We start from the raw sequence: 17556 nt of genomic DNA on the forward strand, positions 1-17556 counted from the left end.
TCACTCAACAAATAGATCAGCTAGATGACATCTTTAGATCAATGTTTCTCCTTATTTTTCCTCCATTCCATTTAGGAGCTCATATATACATACATATATACATACATACATATATATATATATATAAGAGCAGCACAACTCCAGCAATAGTAGATCACCTTTGTGCTACAATTTAATTAAAGCTGGTCCTTGCACTTCACATCTCCCACTACCCCTTGAAATGCAACTACTACAAGAATAAAGGTATTGGTATATTGCTAAGTAATATAAAATAATTGAAAATGTCGCCCAGCATCAAGTGAATGTTCAGAAAACAGGATGGAGCTGTCCTAGGTAGCCAGTGCTGCAGAAGAAGGCTAACAGGGAAATTCATTACCAGATTTTTATCAGCATGTTTCGGAACCCAAGACAAAAATAAGTGCAACCTGCAGCCTTAATGAAATACATAGGTGCACTTCAGAATACGGTGGTGCATCTTAATTCTTACCTGCATGACAGCATTAAAGAAGCATGTGTTCCCTAGGTTATTAATGCCTTTAACCGGAACTGATGCCCAACTAGAGCTGATGCCTTTGCCCTTTAATATGTCACTTGCTTCATTGTTTTCTCCATGTAACCATATAATTTTTGATGATGAACCTTTAATAGAAAAGAAATAGCAGTAACAACTATGGGTAGAAAGTCACTGTGTGCTTATGAAACTGATATAAAAGACAAAGTAGTGAAGACTTATCCACAGATGCTTGATCAATAAAACCTTAAGGAACTCGATGTTATTCTAATTAGGTATTTGAACACACTTTTTATGAGTTTGGGATCAGCTAGCACATGTACGATCACATGTGCTGAATACCATGTTTGTACTCTTGACATAGGAAGGTTTGCGAGTCAGAATCTTATTGTCCTGTCATATTAGCTGTTCACAAACTCATAAAAGAGTGTTCAATGTGTTAAAACTACAGACAATATCCGAACTTTCAGCATTGCAGAGAGCTGACTATATGTCCCTGGGGTTCCCTTCCAACTCTACAGTTGTATGCTTCTATGAACTACATGTTCAAGGGAATTTGACTCCCTTTTCTTTAACAGAAGTCTAAAACTTTTCCCGAAGGACCAGATTGGAGATACACTTTAACTGTGTTTTCATCTTTGATGTAATTTTGCTGCTATCTTTTGTGGTACATCCCCTGGGCATTGCTAGAGCAATGTGATAGATAGATAGATAGATAGATATCCATTTTGAAAGCAGCTTAAGGTATGGTATGGAATCATCCGTTAAAAGAAAAAAAATATCAAAATTTGGCGGAGCTAGCACATGCACCTTGAATAATCCTAAAACAGGTATTTATAATGGTAAAACCGTCATGTGTGAAGTGGCTCTCTGCCTTTATCCCAAACCAACAACACATTTAGGTGTTCTCTACTACGAGGGCTATAGTTATATATCTATAACTATATATCTAAGTGAGGGTTATATATTGTTGTTGTTCAGCCGCTCAGTCGTGCCCGACTCTTCGTGACCCCATGGACCAGAGCACGCCAGGCACCCCTATCCTCCACTGCCTCCCGCAGTTTGGCCAAACTCATGCTAGTCACTTCGAGAACACTGTCCAACCATCTCATCCTCTGTCGTCCCCTTCTCCGTCGTCCCCTTTTTATATATAGGGTTATATATAGGTGTTGGCAAATCATATGATTAAAAGGGCTATAAAAATCTAAAGGCTATGCATGTAGGGCAATTTCTGTGTCTTGCAATACTTCATATATTTTTTTAAGTACATAGTAACATGCACTGTGTACATGACTCCAACGTCCAAGATGTGTAAGACACACGGTATCTATGACCCAAAGAATTATGGACAGCAGATCATATATATATATGGCCACTGATCTAAAGGGCAGCAACAATGGTGTTCTATTAGCAAAGGCATTTGAGGCTCAAAAACTATTATCTCACAAGGTGTGCTCAGCTAACTTGAGACTTTGGGGTGGGGAGGATGATGCATATACTGAAGCCACTATCAAGCATAACCCCAGTTTTCAACCCCTTAAAGAGAACCCTTAAACAATAAAATATAAATACATAGCTCAGAGAACAGCATTACTTTCTGAAATAATCCTGAATATTCTGGGTTGGACACATGAAAAGTTAGTTTTCAATGGGGCCAAACAGTCATGACTTAGTACCATGTTGTTGGTCATCATGGTCATTTAAACCATCAATTCAAAGAAATATACATCCTATCCATACTATACAGAATGCACATAGATACACCATTAAAAGACAGTGTTAGCCAATTTATATATACATATATATCTTAAAATGCAAACCAAAATATGTAAGTTTCTTTATTCCATTGACGATCAGATCACTACAGTCCATATTATCCTTGATGAACATTCTTCTCAGTTTTTAGTCATGACTTAAGTCCTATTGATTTAAATGGGAACCAAGTGCAAGTAACAGTCTACAGTCTACAAACTTCCATTATTTCCCTTAATGTATCCAAGAATCACACTACACTCCCCTCACAGCCTCTGTTGACTATTACACTATGTCTGAAGGGCCTTTCATGGAACTTATAAAATGCAGAGTATATGCCAGATGCTAGAAAGTCTAATTTATAAATATTCCAGTGGTGGCAGAAGTGGGAATCATGCAGCACAATTCAACACACTTCTACTCAGAAGTTATTCCTATTAAATTGACTCTGACTTACTTGCAGAGAAGTATGTATAGAATTGTAGCCTTAGCACCCTGCCCATCAGGAGAGCAAGAGCTCAAATTAGTTTGCAGCAGATCTTCAACAACTGGATGGATATCATGTTTTCCCCATAACATACTTGCACTGTTCTCTGCCCACCACAGTTCACCATGTGACATGGACTTGTTAATTTAGAACAAGATGAAGCGACTGCTTGCTATTTGCCTTAAACCTTTAAAATCCAATATATTTAAACAAACTGTAATATAATGTGCTACCAGTACAGTGTCCTTGTATTTCCCTATTTGCCTTATTGCTTAAATATATACGGGGCAGTGAAGTTAGACAGCCATTAACTTGTAGCCTAGAGGTATTAAGAATACTTGAGACACAGTATTTAGCCTAGATTTCTACTAGCAACTTTCATATTGTCATGGCTGCTGTACTAAATATGAACATTACTGACATCTGCAGCATTTCAAGTATTGATTAACAATGCATGTCAATGTGAACAAGTTATGGACTTAATGGATGCCAAGAGCTGCAGTGCTGCAATCTACATTTTGACATATGAATTCATATATTTGCCCTAATGAGTTACATACTGAGGACTCATTAAGTGTTCTTGAGAAATAACTAAACAGACCTATTTACATTAACAAAACTCTCATACTGAAAGATTTCTCTATGCATTATTCTTAGATACTTACATCCTCTGTCAAAAAATAGGGAGGTAGTTGGGGAGGGTGGGGGGGCTATAATTAAATAATGAAAGAAACCAAATATGATTAAAGATTCCTATTATAGCTGACATAAGATGGCTGGAATGATCTCCCTGCCTTCCAGTCAAAGCACTTTTTAAAAAAATTATGCCTGGGTTTGCAAAAGATGTAATTTGATTTTTGACACCACCCCCACTGCCTGATGCTCGTAATGAGGCAGTTCATATAGAATACACCCAAGTTCACTAATAGAGGCCAGTAAAAAGCAAGCAAGACATGCCAGGAGATTCAGGAGCTGCTTTACTGAGCTAGTTCTCTTTGTATAAGTGTGTGTGTCATAAAGATATATATATATCAACTGCATATTCAATATATTAGTGGAAACATACTTGTGCTGTACTTCATACAACAGTGTGTGCCTTTTCCTGTTTTCTGCATGGATCAGCTGTGTGATCAAGTTCCCCATAAGGAACTTGGTGATGCAGTCGATCCTGTTGTGTCTCTAAGATCAGAAACCTGAGGGGTGCATTCTCCAAATTGTGCACCCATAAAAACCTCATTCACAAGGCAAGTCTATAAAATCTCCAGTGGCATAAAACTTATACAACACGTTTATTAATTACAGTTGTATCTCACCTAAAATAGAGCTCAACAGAGCACACATGGCTCCCCGCCCCCACCCCTGGCAAATGTTATCCTCACAACAATTATGTGAAAGAAAGTTAGGCTGGAAGATAAACCCACTAAGCTGTATCACTAACCAGAGATTTGAACCCTGAATGTGTCTGTCTAAACCCAGCGTCTATCCACTGCCTTCTACTGGATCTTTTCTTTTAAAAGTAAATTAAAGTAGAAATATTTTTTGCCAAAGTAAAAAATAATACATAAACATTCTGGTTACTTTTTATTTTAAAAAAGTCAAAATTGTGTACATAATCTACATATTGGACTACCACAGTTGTTTCATTTATCCATCGGCATTCAACAACATCTGGGACAACATCTTAAAGTAAACAATGCTCACAAGGCCATCTGGACAAAACTGCAGGCAAAAATTAGAGCAGAAGCATATGGAAAAGCAGATTTTTCTCTCCCCTTCAGCAGTGCAGGATGACAAATGTCAAACCTAGATCTGTCCACGCTTCACTGTGCTATGCTTTGCAGCACCACCTGGCTCTCCTTGTACAGCCACCAAATATGGACAGCACTGCCACAGAGGACCATATCTGGAGGGCAAACTCAATAAAAGCATTTCATTTCATGGTTAAATGACAGCTTCACACAAGTAGCAAGGTTCTGTTTACTGAATCTCAAATGTGAATCATTCAGCAGTGGGTGGGGGGGGGAGAATAAAACAAAACCCACCACAAAAAAACAATGACTATGAACAGGACAGCTTTGTTACTAAGATATGAATACTCATATAATTATAAAATGCAGGAAGCCATAATTACACATCCAAACAGCACATTAGCTTAGCAGTTATCAAGAAACTTGAAATATAAAGAAAATGTGCTTTGTCAGTTCTTAAAATCCAATCCATAACCCAGACTGAAATCCTAAGCACACTTAACTGAATTCACTGAACACAGTGGGAATTACTTCTGAGTAAACATGCATAGGCTTCCACTGCCATTTAAACGTGAAGTGTGAGGATGTTCAGTGGGATTTAAACTGAAGAAAACATGAACAGGATCTGACTGTTAGTTCAACTGCCCTAAGAAATGAAATCTACATACTTTGGCTTAGCTGATCTTCACCTAAAACATTTTGCTTTTAATAGATGTGAGAAGTATTTACATGTTCATTGGCAATTTGAACTCCAGATAATTATTAACTCTGGCTGGTCCAGTCCTCTGACCAAAGGATTCTGTTCCTTGAACCATTTTATAAGCCTCTTTAACATTCAGAGAGGGTTATATCCAGCACAGCATTCAGTTAAGGCCACACAGGCACAGGAAGCTCCCAACTTCCTCCTCCTCACTGCAGACCTGATGCACTTCCTTTATATTTTAAGTTGAAGAGTTATTTTTAATTCCTTGCCTGTGCTACTCTTTTTAATTGTATTGTTATGCCATGATTTTTATAGATTTTGGCCACAATCCAAAACTGAATTAAGTGTGCTTAAACCCACTGATTAAGTCTTCTTGGATTCTAGTGTTTATTAGTTGTTTTGTTTTAAATCATGCACTTCATTTTAAACTAATCCAAGAGTTTTTCACTGTGGAGTGGTGTAACACATTCAAACAATAAAAAACGAGATTTGAGATGGTTTCATCAAAATGTTTTGCTAAGAGAACAAGGGGCTGAAATCCCACATGACTAAATCCCCCTGATTTTAATGGATTTACTCTGATCAAATCTGCATTCAACCCTATGTTCTCACCCAAATACATCACATTCTAATAAAGCACAGGATCTACCTAACCAGTCCTGTCAGTGGAATCCCTGCACAAGGACTTCCGCTTGCACAACAAGGCTTTCCTCCCGCTCCCTGCCTGCACACCTCCTACCCACCCAAAATTGGCTCTGGGAGAATTGAGAAAATACTCAAAACAGCATGGGAGTGATCTTTCCATCTGGCAAGCAACAACGTTTGTGCAGACAGAACAACCGGAAGACCGCAATATTAAATTTCACCCACTTAGTTCAGGATTCTGTTTCCAACTCTGGCAAATTCACAAACAGAACATGATGGAAATGATAATTTATTTGCCCAGAACACCTTTAAAAGACTTAAATTACATCCGCAATAAAATAAAAATAAATAGGAGCCTCCAGAGTGCATTGCAATAGCATCATCAATATTTTATAGTGTTCTCCTTCTGCAGAATATGATCAGACCTGTTTTCAAGGGAGATATTTGGAACAGTAACATGTTTCTGGATCACTTAAGCAAAAAAAATATAGATAGCTGTTATAACTATTTCCCCATCAATTTCATCAAGTGCCTGATTAGATATAACCTGAACACAACTCTTCCTAGAATGTTTTAGACTTAGTGTTTGTGCACACCAACCCGTCCTTCTATTTCTCACCCCGACAGAGAAAGTAATAAATAAGCTGAGTATCCTATGTTTCTTTGAATGCTGGACTACAAAAAACAACAACCACTAGTCAGACTATTTATTAGCATTATCTACTTCTATTGAGATACACTGCCCAAAAAAGTCAAGAGCTTATATAAATCTACATACAGAGGTACCGGTAATATAAACCTACAAAGCTTAATTACACATGGTTTGCAAAAATGCTATTTATAAAAATTGTACACCATTTAACAAAAATCTTCAAGTGGTTTACATAAAAATGCAATATTCAATATATTAGTGAAAATATTCAATATATTAGTGAAAAAACCAGCACATTTTTAAACAGTAATTAACACTCAGTGTCAATGTTATGAATCTCAAAACATCAAGCTGCATTGCAAATTTTACAGAAACTCTGCACAAGCAACGAAGGCAATTCTGACATAAATAAAAATGGTTTTCCTGCTCCCATAAACTGAAAGAAAAGACGCAGAGAAAATAATCTGCATAAGCTTTGTTTCCAGTGATCAAGCACACCCTTGCTTCTAATTTTCCCCATTCCTAGAAAAGACTGGCATTCAAACTGTAGCAGCTCAGCATGGTTCCTGTGTGTTACATGTGCACTGGGTTCATGTGAAACTCACAAGTGTGCCATCATGACAATAATGCACCTGGTTTACTGGCAAATAAAACATAATGGCCTGCTAACCTTTTCCACAAAACTACGTTCTGCTGAGTGGTTACTCCTTACAAAGCCCTTGCTTTATTCTTCCATGTTGTGCCAAACATGACCTTTTAACCAAACAAGATTACTTTTTAAAAGCCAGGGCAGGGAATTGGAGGATGGAGAAAGCAAAGAAAACAACATATTGTTGGATATGGTAAACCACTAGATTGTGGTTGAAATCCACACAGCTGCAAGCATTCTTTTGGGAAACCCTACACTTGGGCTTATCTCAATTGCTTAATGTAATTCCCTGGGTCAGTCATGTAGAAGTAATGCAATTTGCACATTTCTGCAGCTAAAGTTTAATCTTTACGAACTGCCAAGTGGAAAGACAGGATCCTGCTGCCACTCTAGTCCTTCGCATCCACACCAATCGTAAGCATTTTCCTTTTGTTGTTCCTCAAAATGTACCCAACAGGATATCTGTGTTCTCAACACCCCCGCCCCAACATTTTTGCCTTCCCTTCAAATGAATTCTCAATTAAACTGAAACGAGACAAAGTTGCCATGCCCAAGTTCTCATATTCTTGTTGGGTACATGGTATTTAGAAAGATTTCCATGTAATAAAGGTGGGAAAGTCATTTTTCAACACACCATTATATAGCTTATAGAAGACCAGTGCTGTTTGAACCACAAAAACAGCAATTTTTCTTCTCAAGGGAAAAAAGGCTATTTTAATGGGCCTTTTGTTATCATCCTTTACATTCCTAGTACAAGGCTCTTCTAAGATGTAAGAGAAACACCTCTTCTAAGATGAAACCAGTTGCAATATATACGTAGCATCCAAAAAAGTATGCATTCTGCTTAAAAGCTATAGTAAGTTACATAGGCACATAACTTACTTGTGTATATCCTGTACCTCTTCCTTCATTACAGAATAACCTCTCAAACCTCAATACAACTAGATATCAGAGCTTTCTAGACAGATGATGAAATGCAAAGCCTGGCACCTCTCTTTTGCAAGAGAACTGCTGAGGTGCTCTGTAGAGTTGTCATTGAGATAGCCCTCTTACATATGGTACATACATAATTTTATTCATACGTTGCCTTTCCGTAGTTAAAACTATGCTCAAGGCGGTTGACAACATGTAAAAAAATACACAATCACAAATGTAACAAAAGTAATCATAAACAATAAATAAAACATCAAAAAGTACACAAATTGAAAAATTTCCACATAAATCATATTAAGATCTCAGATAAAGATACAAAAAAGTAATGTCGGTAACAGCAATCCCCACCCCCCGCAAACAAATCTCCCCTGAGCAATTCCCTAGCCCAAGAATCTGTTCAGCAGCCATAGCTTTTGTGGCTGGAGTCAGCCAGGGCCCCACCCTCCCAGGCAAGGTGGGGAAAGGCCTGCAAGGCAGGGAGCATGTCTTCCAAGACTCACAGCCAAAACGGTCTCTCAAGAATCCCTACTAATTTAGGGGCATTACTTATTAGCACTAAAGATAATTCAGTCATTTGTTTGGTGCATGACTAATGTCGTGGGCCACACGGGACTCTTAAAGGACCTGCTGGATCTGCGAGCCTCATGTTTAATTCCTCAAAAATAAAAAGACGCATGATATCAACTTCAGCCCCATACAACCTTTATTAATGCAAACTTACTTGATTCATTTCTAATAACATGTCTTTGGAGGAAGTCGACTATCTGTGCCAAAGCCTTCTTGTTACAGTGTGTTGACAGCTCTTCATTACATTCATAACACCTAGAATAAGGATTTAAATTGTTATAAATTGTTAAATTGTCATAACGATTTTCCAGGCAAATCTTAAATTCTTATCACTTTATACGAAGTCATAAAACATTGTGATTCCTTATTTCAGGTAATGTCTATATACAGCAGGGGTCAGCAAACTTTTCCAGCAGGGGGCCGGTCCACTGTACCTCAGACCTTGTGGGGGGCCGGACTATATTTTGAAAAAAAATATGAATGAATTCCTATGCCCCACAAATAACCCAGAGATGCATTTTAAATAAAAGGACACATTCTACTCATGTAAAAACAAGCTGGTTCCTGGACCATCTGCGGGCCGGATTTAGAAGGCGATTGGGCCGCATCCGGCCCCCGGGCCTTAGTTTGGGGACCCCTGATATACAGACTGCATGTTACAACTACTATAAACAACATATTCAATTTGGGACCTGAACCAAGCAAATTCCCTGCCACCAGCACCACCTAGACCCTACTGATTTTGGTGGTGGTAGCATCAAAAGAGACTGTGTAGCCACAATGCTAGAGTGAGCATACTACAGCGCCTGGATGGGGATGCAAACAGTCCCCTCTCCAATCTTAGGGAAGGCACAGACAGAAAGGGTTAAAACACCCCTGCTCCCAAACATATGATATTTAGTTTGGCCCTCAGTCACAAGGGCTCTCCGAAGCAACATCAGCGCCAATAAAACTTTTGCAGATGAACTGTGATTTATCACTGAAAAGGAAAGTCCCTCTTAGGTATGAACAGTGTAGATCACTTTGCTACTGTGAATCTGACTACTTCAAAAAAGAAGAAGAAAAAAGCCATGTATGAGAGAGGGGAACATGGGAGAGACTTTGTCCTTCCACAATTCCACCACTTCAACCACCACCAGGTGGTGGAATGAGGGCTGGATCCCATTGCCATTACATATGGAGTAATTATCTTCTCAAACTACTACTGGACCCTCTGTGTCTGATCCTATTAACCCATATTAACAGCAGGGGTAACCTTTTTCAGGGGTTGACCTCTGGGAGGTCCAATGTGAAAAGTAGGTGTGGCAATTTCCCTTTTTAAAAGTGACACACTTGATGGGTCTTCGGGTCACAAAACCCTTTTGGCATCACAGAATCACAACACTGGACCTGCAGGAGTAGCCGGTAAAATATTAATGCTGTTGCTGTTGTTGCTGTTTCACAAATTTTGGGGAAGGCCGTAGGGTAGTAAAAAAACTGTAATAAAGCAGATGACCCATAGGAGCAGAATTTTCTCTCCTATATATATATATATATATATATATATATATATATATATATATATATATTCTATTTTATATATATATATAACCTCTGGGGAGCAGAAGCTACATTTCAGAGTCCACATTAACAAACTTTACATTCTAACAAGTTATTAATTTGATGTACTAGAATTATCATTCACAATAAAACAAAGGGCTTTCTTTAACCAGCTTATATTTTCTTGTTGAATAACTAAATCAAAAATATTAGTGCAACTCCAAGAAGAATTTCATGTACAAAAGGAATGAATCATTATATGTATGCATACCTGTATACTACGGGGGTATACAAGTGTATGTCTTCCCTCACAAACACACACAGCTTCCCCTCTCAAAACACAAAATTACTTACCATACGATCCATGTGCTGAGGTTGATTACAATGCAATGAGGCTCTCCTAGTGCATTCTGGAAATGCTTAAGCGAATGCTGGCCTTCTGAGTTTTGACTGCAGCCCTGAATTCATTAATAAAAACGTTAAACTATAGTTATCATAACTACTATGTTCTATAGTAAAATCAGCAAATTTTCTTCTTGTCTTAAGTTTCCGTTCCTGGGCTGACCTGTTGTAGCTTATATGACATTTTGAAGACCCCTGACAAGAACAGCTTCTAAACAACCCAATGCCTAGATAAAGAGTAACATTTTTTGAACCATTACTCTTTATCTAGGCATTTATAGGTATTGGGTTATAATAGACACAAAATGGCCAAACAATTTCATTGTTTCAAAACATATGAACTGCTCCAATTCTGGCTTTTCTTCAAAACATCCAGACAAGAAGACCTAAGGAATAACAAGCTGCTAGGTATACCTAAGCAAGAACTAAAGTGTTATTGTCCAGATGCCACAAATGAACAGAACTCCAAACACTTAGTCCTAGACTGATTTCTATTCTATTCTATACTAAGTCAACGAGCTGCTTTATATACCTTGTGAGGGGCCAGAGGGCAGGTTAGAAACTATACATATTACAGTGGTACCTCTGGTTATGAACTTAATTCGTTCCGGAGGTCCGTTCTTAACCTGAAACCATTCTTAACCTGAGGTACCACTTTAGCTAATGGGGCCTCCTGCTGCTGCCGCGCCGTAATTTCTGTTCTCATCCTGAGGTAAAGTTCTTAACCCAAGGTACTACTTCCAGGTTAGCAGAGTCTGTAACCCCGAAGTGTTTGTAACCCAAGATACCACTGTAGCTTTAAAGTCACATATTTATTTACCTGAGTACCACATTTGAGGCACAGCCATATGTCAGAAGGCATTACTGGCTCACCGTCACATATTCTTCTTTCTTTTAAGCACTCTGAACATATTGACCAGACATTCTGAGCTACTGCTCTCTTCACATTATGCACATCCACTGCCTGGCTTACATGCTGGCATGTCAGACCTACAGAAGTAGTAAAAAAAAAAAGATGAAAACAATAAAAGGCATACGTTTTATTGTTGTAGCAGATATTTGGCAAGAAAACATTTTTGTAAATTTGGAAGGGGAAGAAATCACGTAACCATGAGACTGCGATTAATGGCTTCTCAAAGACTATAAATGCACACCCCATGCCCTTCATAGTATCATTTTGCTATGTATTGATGGCATGTTTTTACTACTGTTTTATTGGGTTTGCTTCACAGGTTACTGTGAGGCTTTGCTCTTTTTTATGTTATGCCATGCTTCATGCTTTTAAGTTTTGTGAGTCACTTTGAGACTTTTTATATGTCAAGTGACCAATAAATTAAATACCAGTTACAGGTAGGTAGCCGTGTTGGTCTGCCATAGTCAAAACAAAATAAATAAATAAATAAATTCCTTCCAGTAGCACCTTAGAGACCAACTAAGTTTGTTCTTAAATACCAATTAGCCGTAACAGTGGTCATGTATGAAATTTCAGCCAATGCATGAACCAGCAAGATTTCTGCATTTTCCCCTCCACTGTGCAAATCAGATAAACCTATTTTGTCTGTCTTTTCCTCCTCCTCTCCTCCAAGCTTTTCAGTAGTGTTGTCACTGCTATTCTTACTTCCCTTCTCATTCCACCATAAAAAGATGCAGTTCTACAAACATATACAGTAAAGTAAATTCCTGAAATAAGAGTACTCCAAGGATAATATCATTTCATAAATCATCAGGCCATAGATATTTCGACTGCAAGCAACTGTTGGAAGTCTACTAATTAAACTAGGAACCCGCAGTTCCCATGGACTGTATTTTTACAGTAAGTTTTTAAACTGTTTTTTTAATTGTTGAAACTCACCTTGGAACCTTAGGGTGAAGGACGAGTTAATAATAATAGAAACAGTATGGACAATGCTTTCATTTCCTTGATTACCATGGGCTGAGTCACTCCAACCACTCACATTTAGTAGTTGCTCAACAACCACCTAAAATCACAGGCAGTGTTGCCTCCTTGTCTGCGGCAAGACAGTTGCATGCTAGCACCATCAGGATCAGGCTTTTAGCATTAATATGGGTTACTGGAGTGGAGGTGTGCTAAAAGCCCTTCTTGATACATGGTGGTGTCTCCACATTTTCTGTTCATCAGAGTCAGGAACCAGCCAATGCAGTATATACAAATTATTACTACCCACATGATTGTGTCAACTGATTCAGACCATTAGATGGCTTTTTTTTTTACCTGTGATATCATCTGAAGAATCATCATCTTGATGCTGATTTGACTTTGTGTGTGTCTTGGTTTTGACAGGGATAGCCCTTGATGGATCTTTTACCCGCATCTGTTTTCTGCTGGAAAAGAAATGAAGAAATATGTATTGCTAATACGGAAAGGTTTGGCTGTCATAAACAACTCCTAAAATTCTGCATTATGCTGACAAAGAAATGCAATAAGCAGCCCCCCTCTCAAATAAATGGCCTGGAGAGGTCCCAGCAGCAATTATTCCCACTGCCTTAATTGGCAGTGACTCGCTCAACTTACGCTTAAAAAATATTGTTGTGCAATGAAACTGGAGCTTGCCAAAAATAGTGGAAAGGGCTACATTTTTAAAAAGTAAGTTTGACTATAACTCTGCCTACTTTTAGTATAACTCTGCATAATGCAGACCCCAATTAGACACCCCTGGACTTTTCATTGGAGACACAAATACCTTACAATTACCCTATTGGTACTTGCTACTATGACATTTCTCCCCAGGATTTGTGTATTATTTATACCTTACATTTTATGCCATCCTGCTTCCAAGGACCACAGGGAATTCCCATCCATTTTATCCTCACAACAAACCTGGGAGGAAAACAAGCCTGAGTGACAATAGCCCAAAGGCATTCAGTGAGCTCCATGGCCAACCAGTTATCCCCAGGCCAAGGCCAATGCTCTCCTCAGAGCTAGAACACTGGTTACTGTTGCTGTATTAAAAGCAATTTTAATAAAATAAATACTTAAAAGATTTTATCTCTTTTATACAGCAGTGACTGCCTGATCAATACTTAACCTCATGATAATTATAGGCTAAGGCTTGGTTTTACATGTGGTCAAAAAGCATGGATGATGACAGGTCTTGCTTCCTCCCATTTTCTAAGAATGACATGTTTACAGATACAGCTATGACTATCTGCCATAGTCAAAACAAAATAAAAAATAAAAAAAATCCTTCCAGTAGCACCTTAGAGACCAACTAAGTTTGTTCTTGGTATGAGCATTCGTGTGCATGCACACTTCAGATATGTCTTGCATTTTCACATGAGCTATACGCAGATGTGTTTTGTAACTACCTGTGGCATTTTAGATGTCCAGAGCTAGACCAGCTGTCACCCAATTACAGTCAGGAGGACCGTATTTGTCATGACTAGCAACTGGACAATGTCATCAATCAGCAGAGAAGACGTTTCAGCACAGCGACAGCTCTGAAAGCCTTTCAAAGCATACAAGCACTTAATGCCTCCTGGAGCAGTAAAAGAACCAGAACTACAGGCTGGTAGTAGCAGAAACGCTGTTTCCATCCACAGATGTCATTTGAAATTCTCAAAGTGTCATAACCATGATATTCCGTGCCATAGGCACATCCCACCTACAACATTACTGGGGGTGGGGGTGGGGGGCCAGAAGATTACTGCTCTTTTCCATGGGGTTCTGTGGGGATCCATCAATGGCACCCTCTACTCATATGCCAAATACACAGCTAAGCTATCACAGAAGGGTCACGTAGAAACTCAAAAGCAGGGGAGACAAGACACACAGAGAGAACAGCAGTAGTCTCCCAACACCACCTTCTGAAGCCTCCCAGTAAGGCATGAGTACAACTAACACAGCACATTCCCACTCCTAACTCACTTATTAGGACCAGAAGGAACCAGTCTGGATCAGAATCCCCCTTTCAGCACAGGGCATCAATCATGAAAACTCAGGGAGCCTCCATCTCAAACAATATCAAGACCTATTTCAGTTCATCCATAGAGCTGGCCTGCCCTTTTCTGCTCTGTTTTTTTGTAGGGATGGGAAGTTAGACTTTAAATTCACAACTCCGGCTTTAAATCCACAACTCCAGGGTATCTAGAGAAGCCTTTTTGAATAGAGGCCTTGCTACTGCTTCTTTTGAAGAGGATGTAACTGAACCTTCCCTGAAGGAAGCTTCCACAATACTGTATTGAAAAATACAGACCTCACTGACTCCAATCATCACTAACAATGATGCATATGGATTGAACAGACAATGCACTGGCATGGTCTGAATCCAGCACCCTGTCCACATTCTTAGGTCTCAACAATCAAAATTAATCCAAAGAACTCCCAAGTTTCTGGATGCCTCAAATTATGGAAGACTACTGTAGCCCCTGACTTGAATCCATATGTGACTGGCCCATATGGTGAGCCACAAACTACCAGCTACAATATCTACCTAAGCAGCCAAGGCCCTGAACCGACCCTGCTCACCCATGGATCTTCCTGGACAGGAATAAGAAGGCTTCTTGTTCCAGTTAAAACTAAGCAACACAGTCTTTCTGAGATTTAGAATGCTTCTGTATCCTTTGGTTGTCGTTAACTCCAGATTGCTGGCTTCTCTACTTCAAATCCTTAGTGCAACTCCAGGCTCACTGCCTACAGCTCAGCCCTGATAGCTATAGACGTTGAATCTGAGTCCAAGTAATTTTATCCACAAAGCTCTAAGGAACCCAGAGTTTGTTGAATTTACCATAGTAAGCAACTGAGATTTCTCAGCAAGAAAAGTGGTAGACTGCAACAGGCCCTTAACCATTTGGGAAAGCTTAGCAGGACAAGCCTATTTGGGCATAATGATGGCAAAAATGAAATTTATTTACTGTCACCGTGAACTAGGCTTTAAAATAACTTCTAAAGCAGCATTCAGACAAGCAGAAGCTTTAAATCCCAAAGAAGCAGCCACAGCCCTCATTTTACAGACACAAATCAGTCATTAGCTGATCAGAATAAATTACCAGATTTCAAACTGTGACCTGTAACAAGCATTGGGTCAGATACAGTACTCATTAAAGTAAGCCCATTATTGCCATGGTGGCTATGAAAACCTGAGCACATCTCTTAATGCAGCATATAAATGAAAGTCACTCAAGACAATAAGGCTAGGAAAACCTCAACACCTCTTCAGTGATTTAGTCAAAGTCTGTTGGTGATAGATACATCACCAAATACACCAACAAAAGCATATCCCACATGCCTTTGACGTGGACAATACAGGTGGTTACAAGAGACAGGGTCTTTCTCATAGTGGCATCAAAACTTTGGATTGTCCTTCTTGGATAAATCTGTCAGATTCCCTGTCTTCCTGAATTTAGATGGGTTCTGAAAAGTTATTTTTTCTGTATTCAAGAAATTGATTTATTCCAGTCCTGCTATTTGATGGTTTTAACTGCAGATTTTAAAATAAGTAAGTAGGTTTTACTGATTCTTGTTTTTATAAGCCATTCATGGCTTCCAAGGTCATTCATGTGTGTCACTACAGTTTGCTTCATCAAATATTTTTGACAACTCTCTACAGTATTAAACTAAATGTTGAAAAGAAGTGAAATAATCTGCTTGCTGGCCATCTTTTTATGATCCAATTTAGATGCTGCTTCTATGGTCAGAGAACCCAGGAACTTGGAGGTAATGGGTTCTGAAGTGTGGCTCTGGTACAGCCCAAGGGGAAACATATAGTGGTTGACAAGGCAGCAGGATGTCAGGCCGATGGAATGATTAGCACTCTTTCCCAGGAAGCCACTAACTGCCGAGGGTGTAATATTACATCACTTTTTTTCTACATAGCAGGCTGCCCCAGTTTGTTCTTCATGACACATGTCAATCTCAAAGCAAGGACAAGTTGCTCTACATTGGACACTACCAGCAAAACCCGAGACAGATGGTGTGCTGTTGCACAACTTAAGGGGAACAAATCTACAAAATACCAGTTTTGCAATATTTCCTGGAGAAATCTGACAAAAGCTTTATAACTCAAGTTTATTATCGAGAAACTTCTCAAGTCAGCAACATACAGCCTACTTATAAGCTGCAGTGCTGTCTTCATTTTGAAGAGATACTTAGGAAGCTAAATTACAGTAACTGGCACAAATATTCTGAAATATTTGGCTCAGTACTGCATAGCAGTAACTTTGCACAAGTGTTACTCAGGTGGCTGTATTTCATAGAAGTTGCCAAATCTCCCTCTTTGAAGCTGGAAAATTAGATTTAACCCGTCCTGGGAGATACCCTCCCAGGGACCATATGATTGAAGTCTAGCTGGAGCAATGGTGTCTTTCGATACAAGACAGCTTCAGATTCCCCACCCCCCAAAACAAAAAAGACTGTGCTCATCAAATAAACTGGATTTCAAAACACTTTCCAATGACTTAGTTTGATTCACAAGAAAAGGGATAACTGCACTCTATAAACATGCTCGATCCTGCTGCCTTTTTCCTCTAACACTGAACCACATAACGAAGGGCAAGGCACATATGACACAAGGGCCTACTGGTATAACTAAAAGTGAATAGACAGCAAGTCTGATTCTTTTTTAATTGTTTGCATTTCTGGTCATCTGTCACACCTTAGGAATAAAGTTGACATTTATAACAATGAAGCAAAGAAAAACTTCATTGATATGCACAAATCTATCAGTCAGCTTCTGGGCACCAAACAGGTAAGCATGCAAGTGGAAAAAAGTACAAAGGCACTCCAATTAGCTTTTACTGAAACATATGTAATATATAATACATATGTAATAATTTGCTATTCCTATCCAGCAGAGGTCTATGATATAGAATACTATATTCAACAATGCCCTGTCAGCAGAAGCCCTGCACAACACTCCCGAGCAGGTGGGGAACCTGTGGGCCTCCAGATATTGCTAGACTACAATTCCCATTATTTCCCAACATTGGCTACGCTCGCTGGGGCTGATGGA

The 17556-nt window shown here is 39.0% G+C and overlaps 1 protein-coding gene across 3 annotated transcripts in view; it reads right to left on the minus strand.

Moving 5' to 3' along the window:
- USP45 (ubiquitin specific peptidase 45) overlaps positions 1-17556 on the minus strand; it is a 48809-nt gene that overhangs the window by 28486 nt on the left and 2767 nt on the right. For 2 of the 3 annotated variants that reach the window (XR_004426211.1, XM_033143485.1), the window contains 5 exons: positions 12822-12931; positions 11409-11578; positions 10541-10644; positions 8802-8902; positions 488-639 (listed from right to left, as the gene is read on the minus strand). Coding sequence is in view for 2 of the 3 variants with exons in the window: in XM_033143485.1 (XP_032999376.1) it covers positions 488-639; positions 8802-8902; positions 10541-10644; positions 11409-11578; positions 12822-12921 (627 nt within the window). In the remaining variant the exon portion in view is untranslated. Of the gene's footprint in view, positions 1-487; positions 640-8801; positions 8903-10540; positions 10645-11408; positions 11579-12821; positions 12932-17556 lie in introns of those variants that run through there. The other variant, XM_033143486.1, reaches the window with a different exon arrangement.

Source organism: Lacerta agilis, chromosome 3 (assembly GCF_009819535.1).
Source record: "Lacerta agilis isolate rLacAgi1 chromosome 3, rLacAgi1.pri, whole genome shotgun sequence".
Lineage (NCBI taxonomy): Eukaryota > Metazoa > Chordata > Lepidosauria > Squamata > Lacertidae > Lacerta > Lacerta agilis.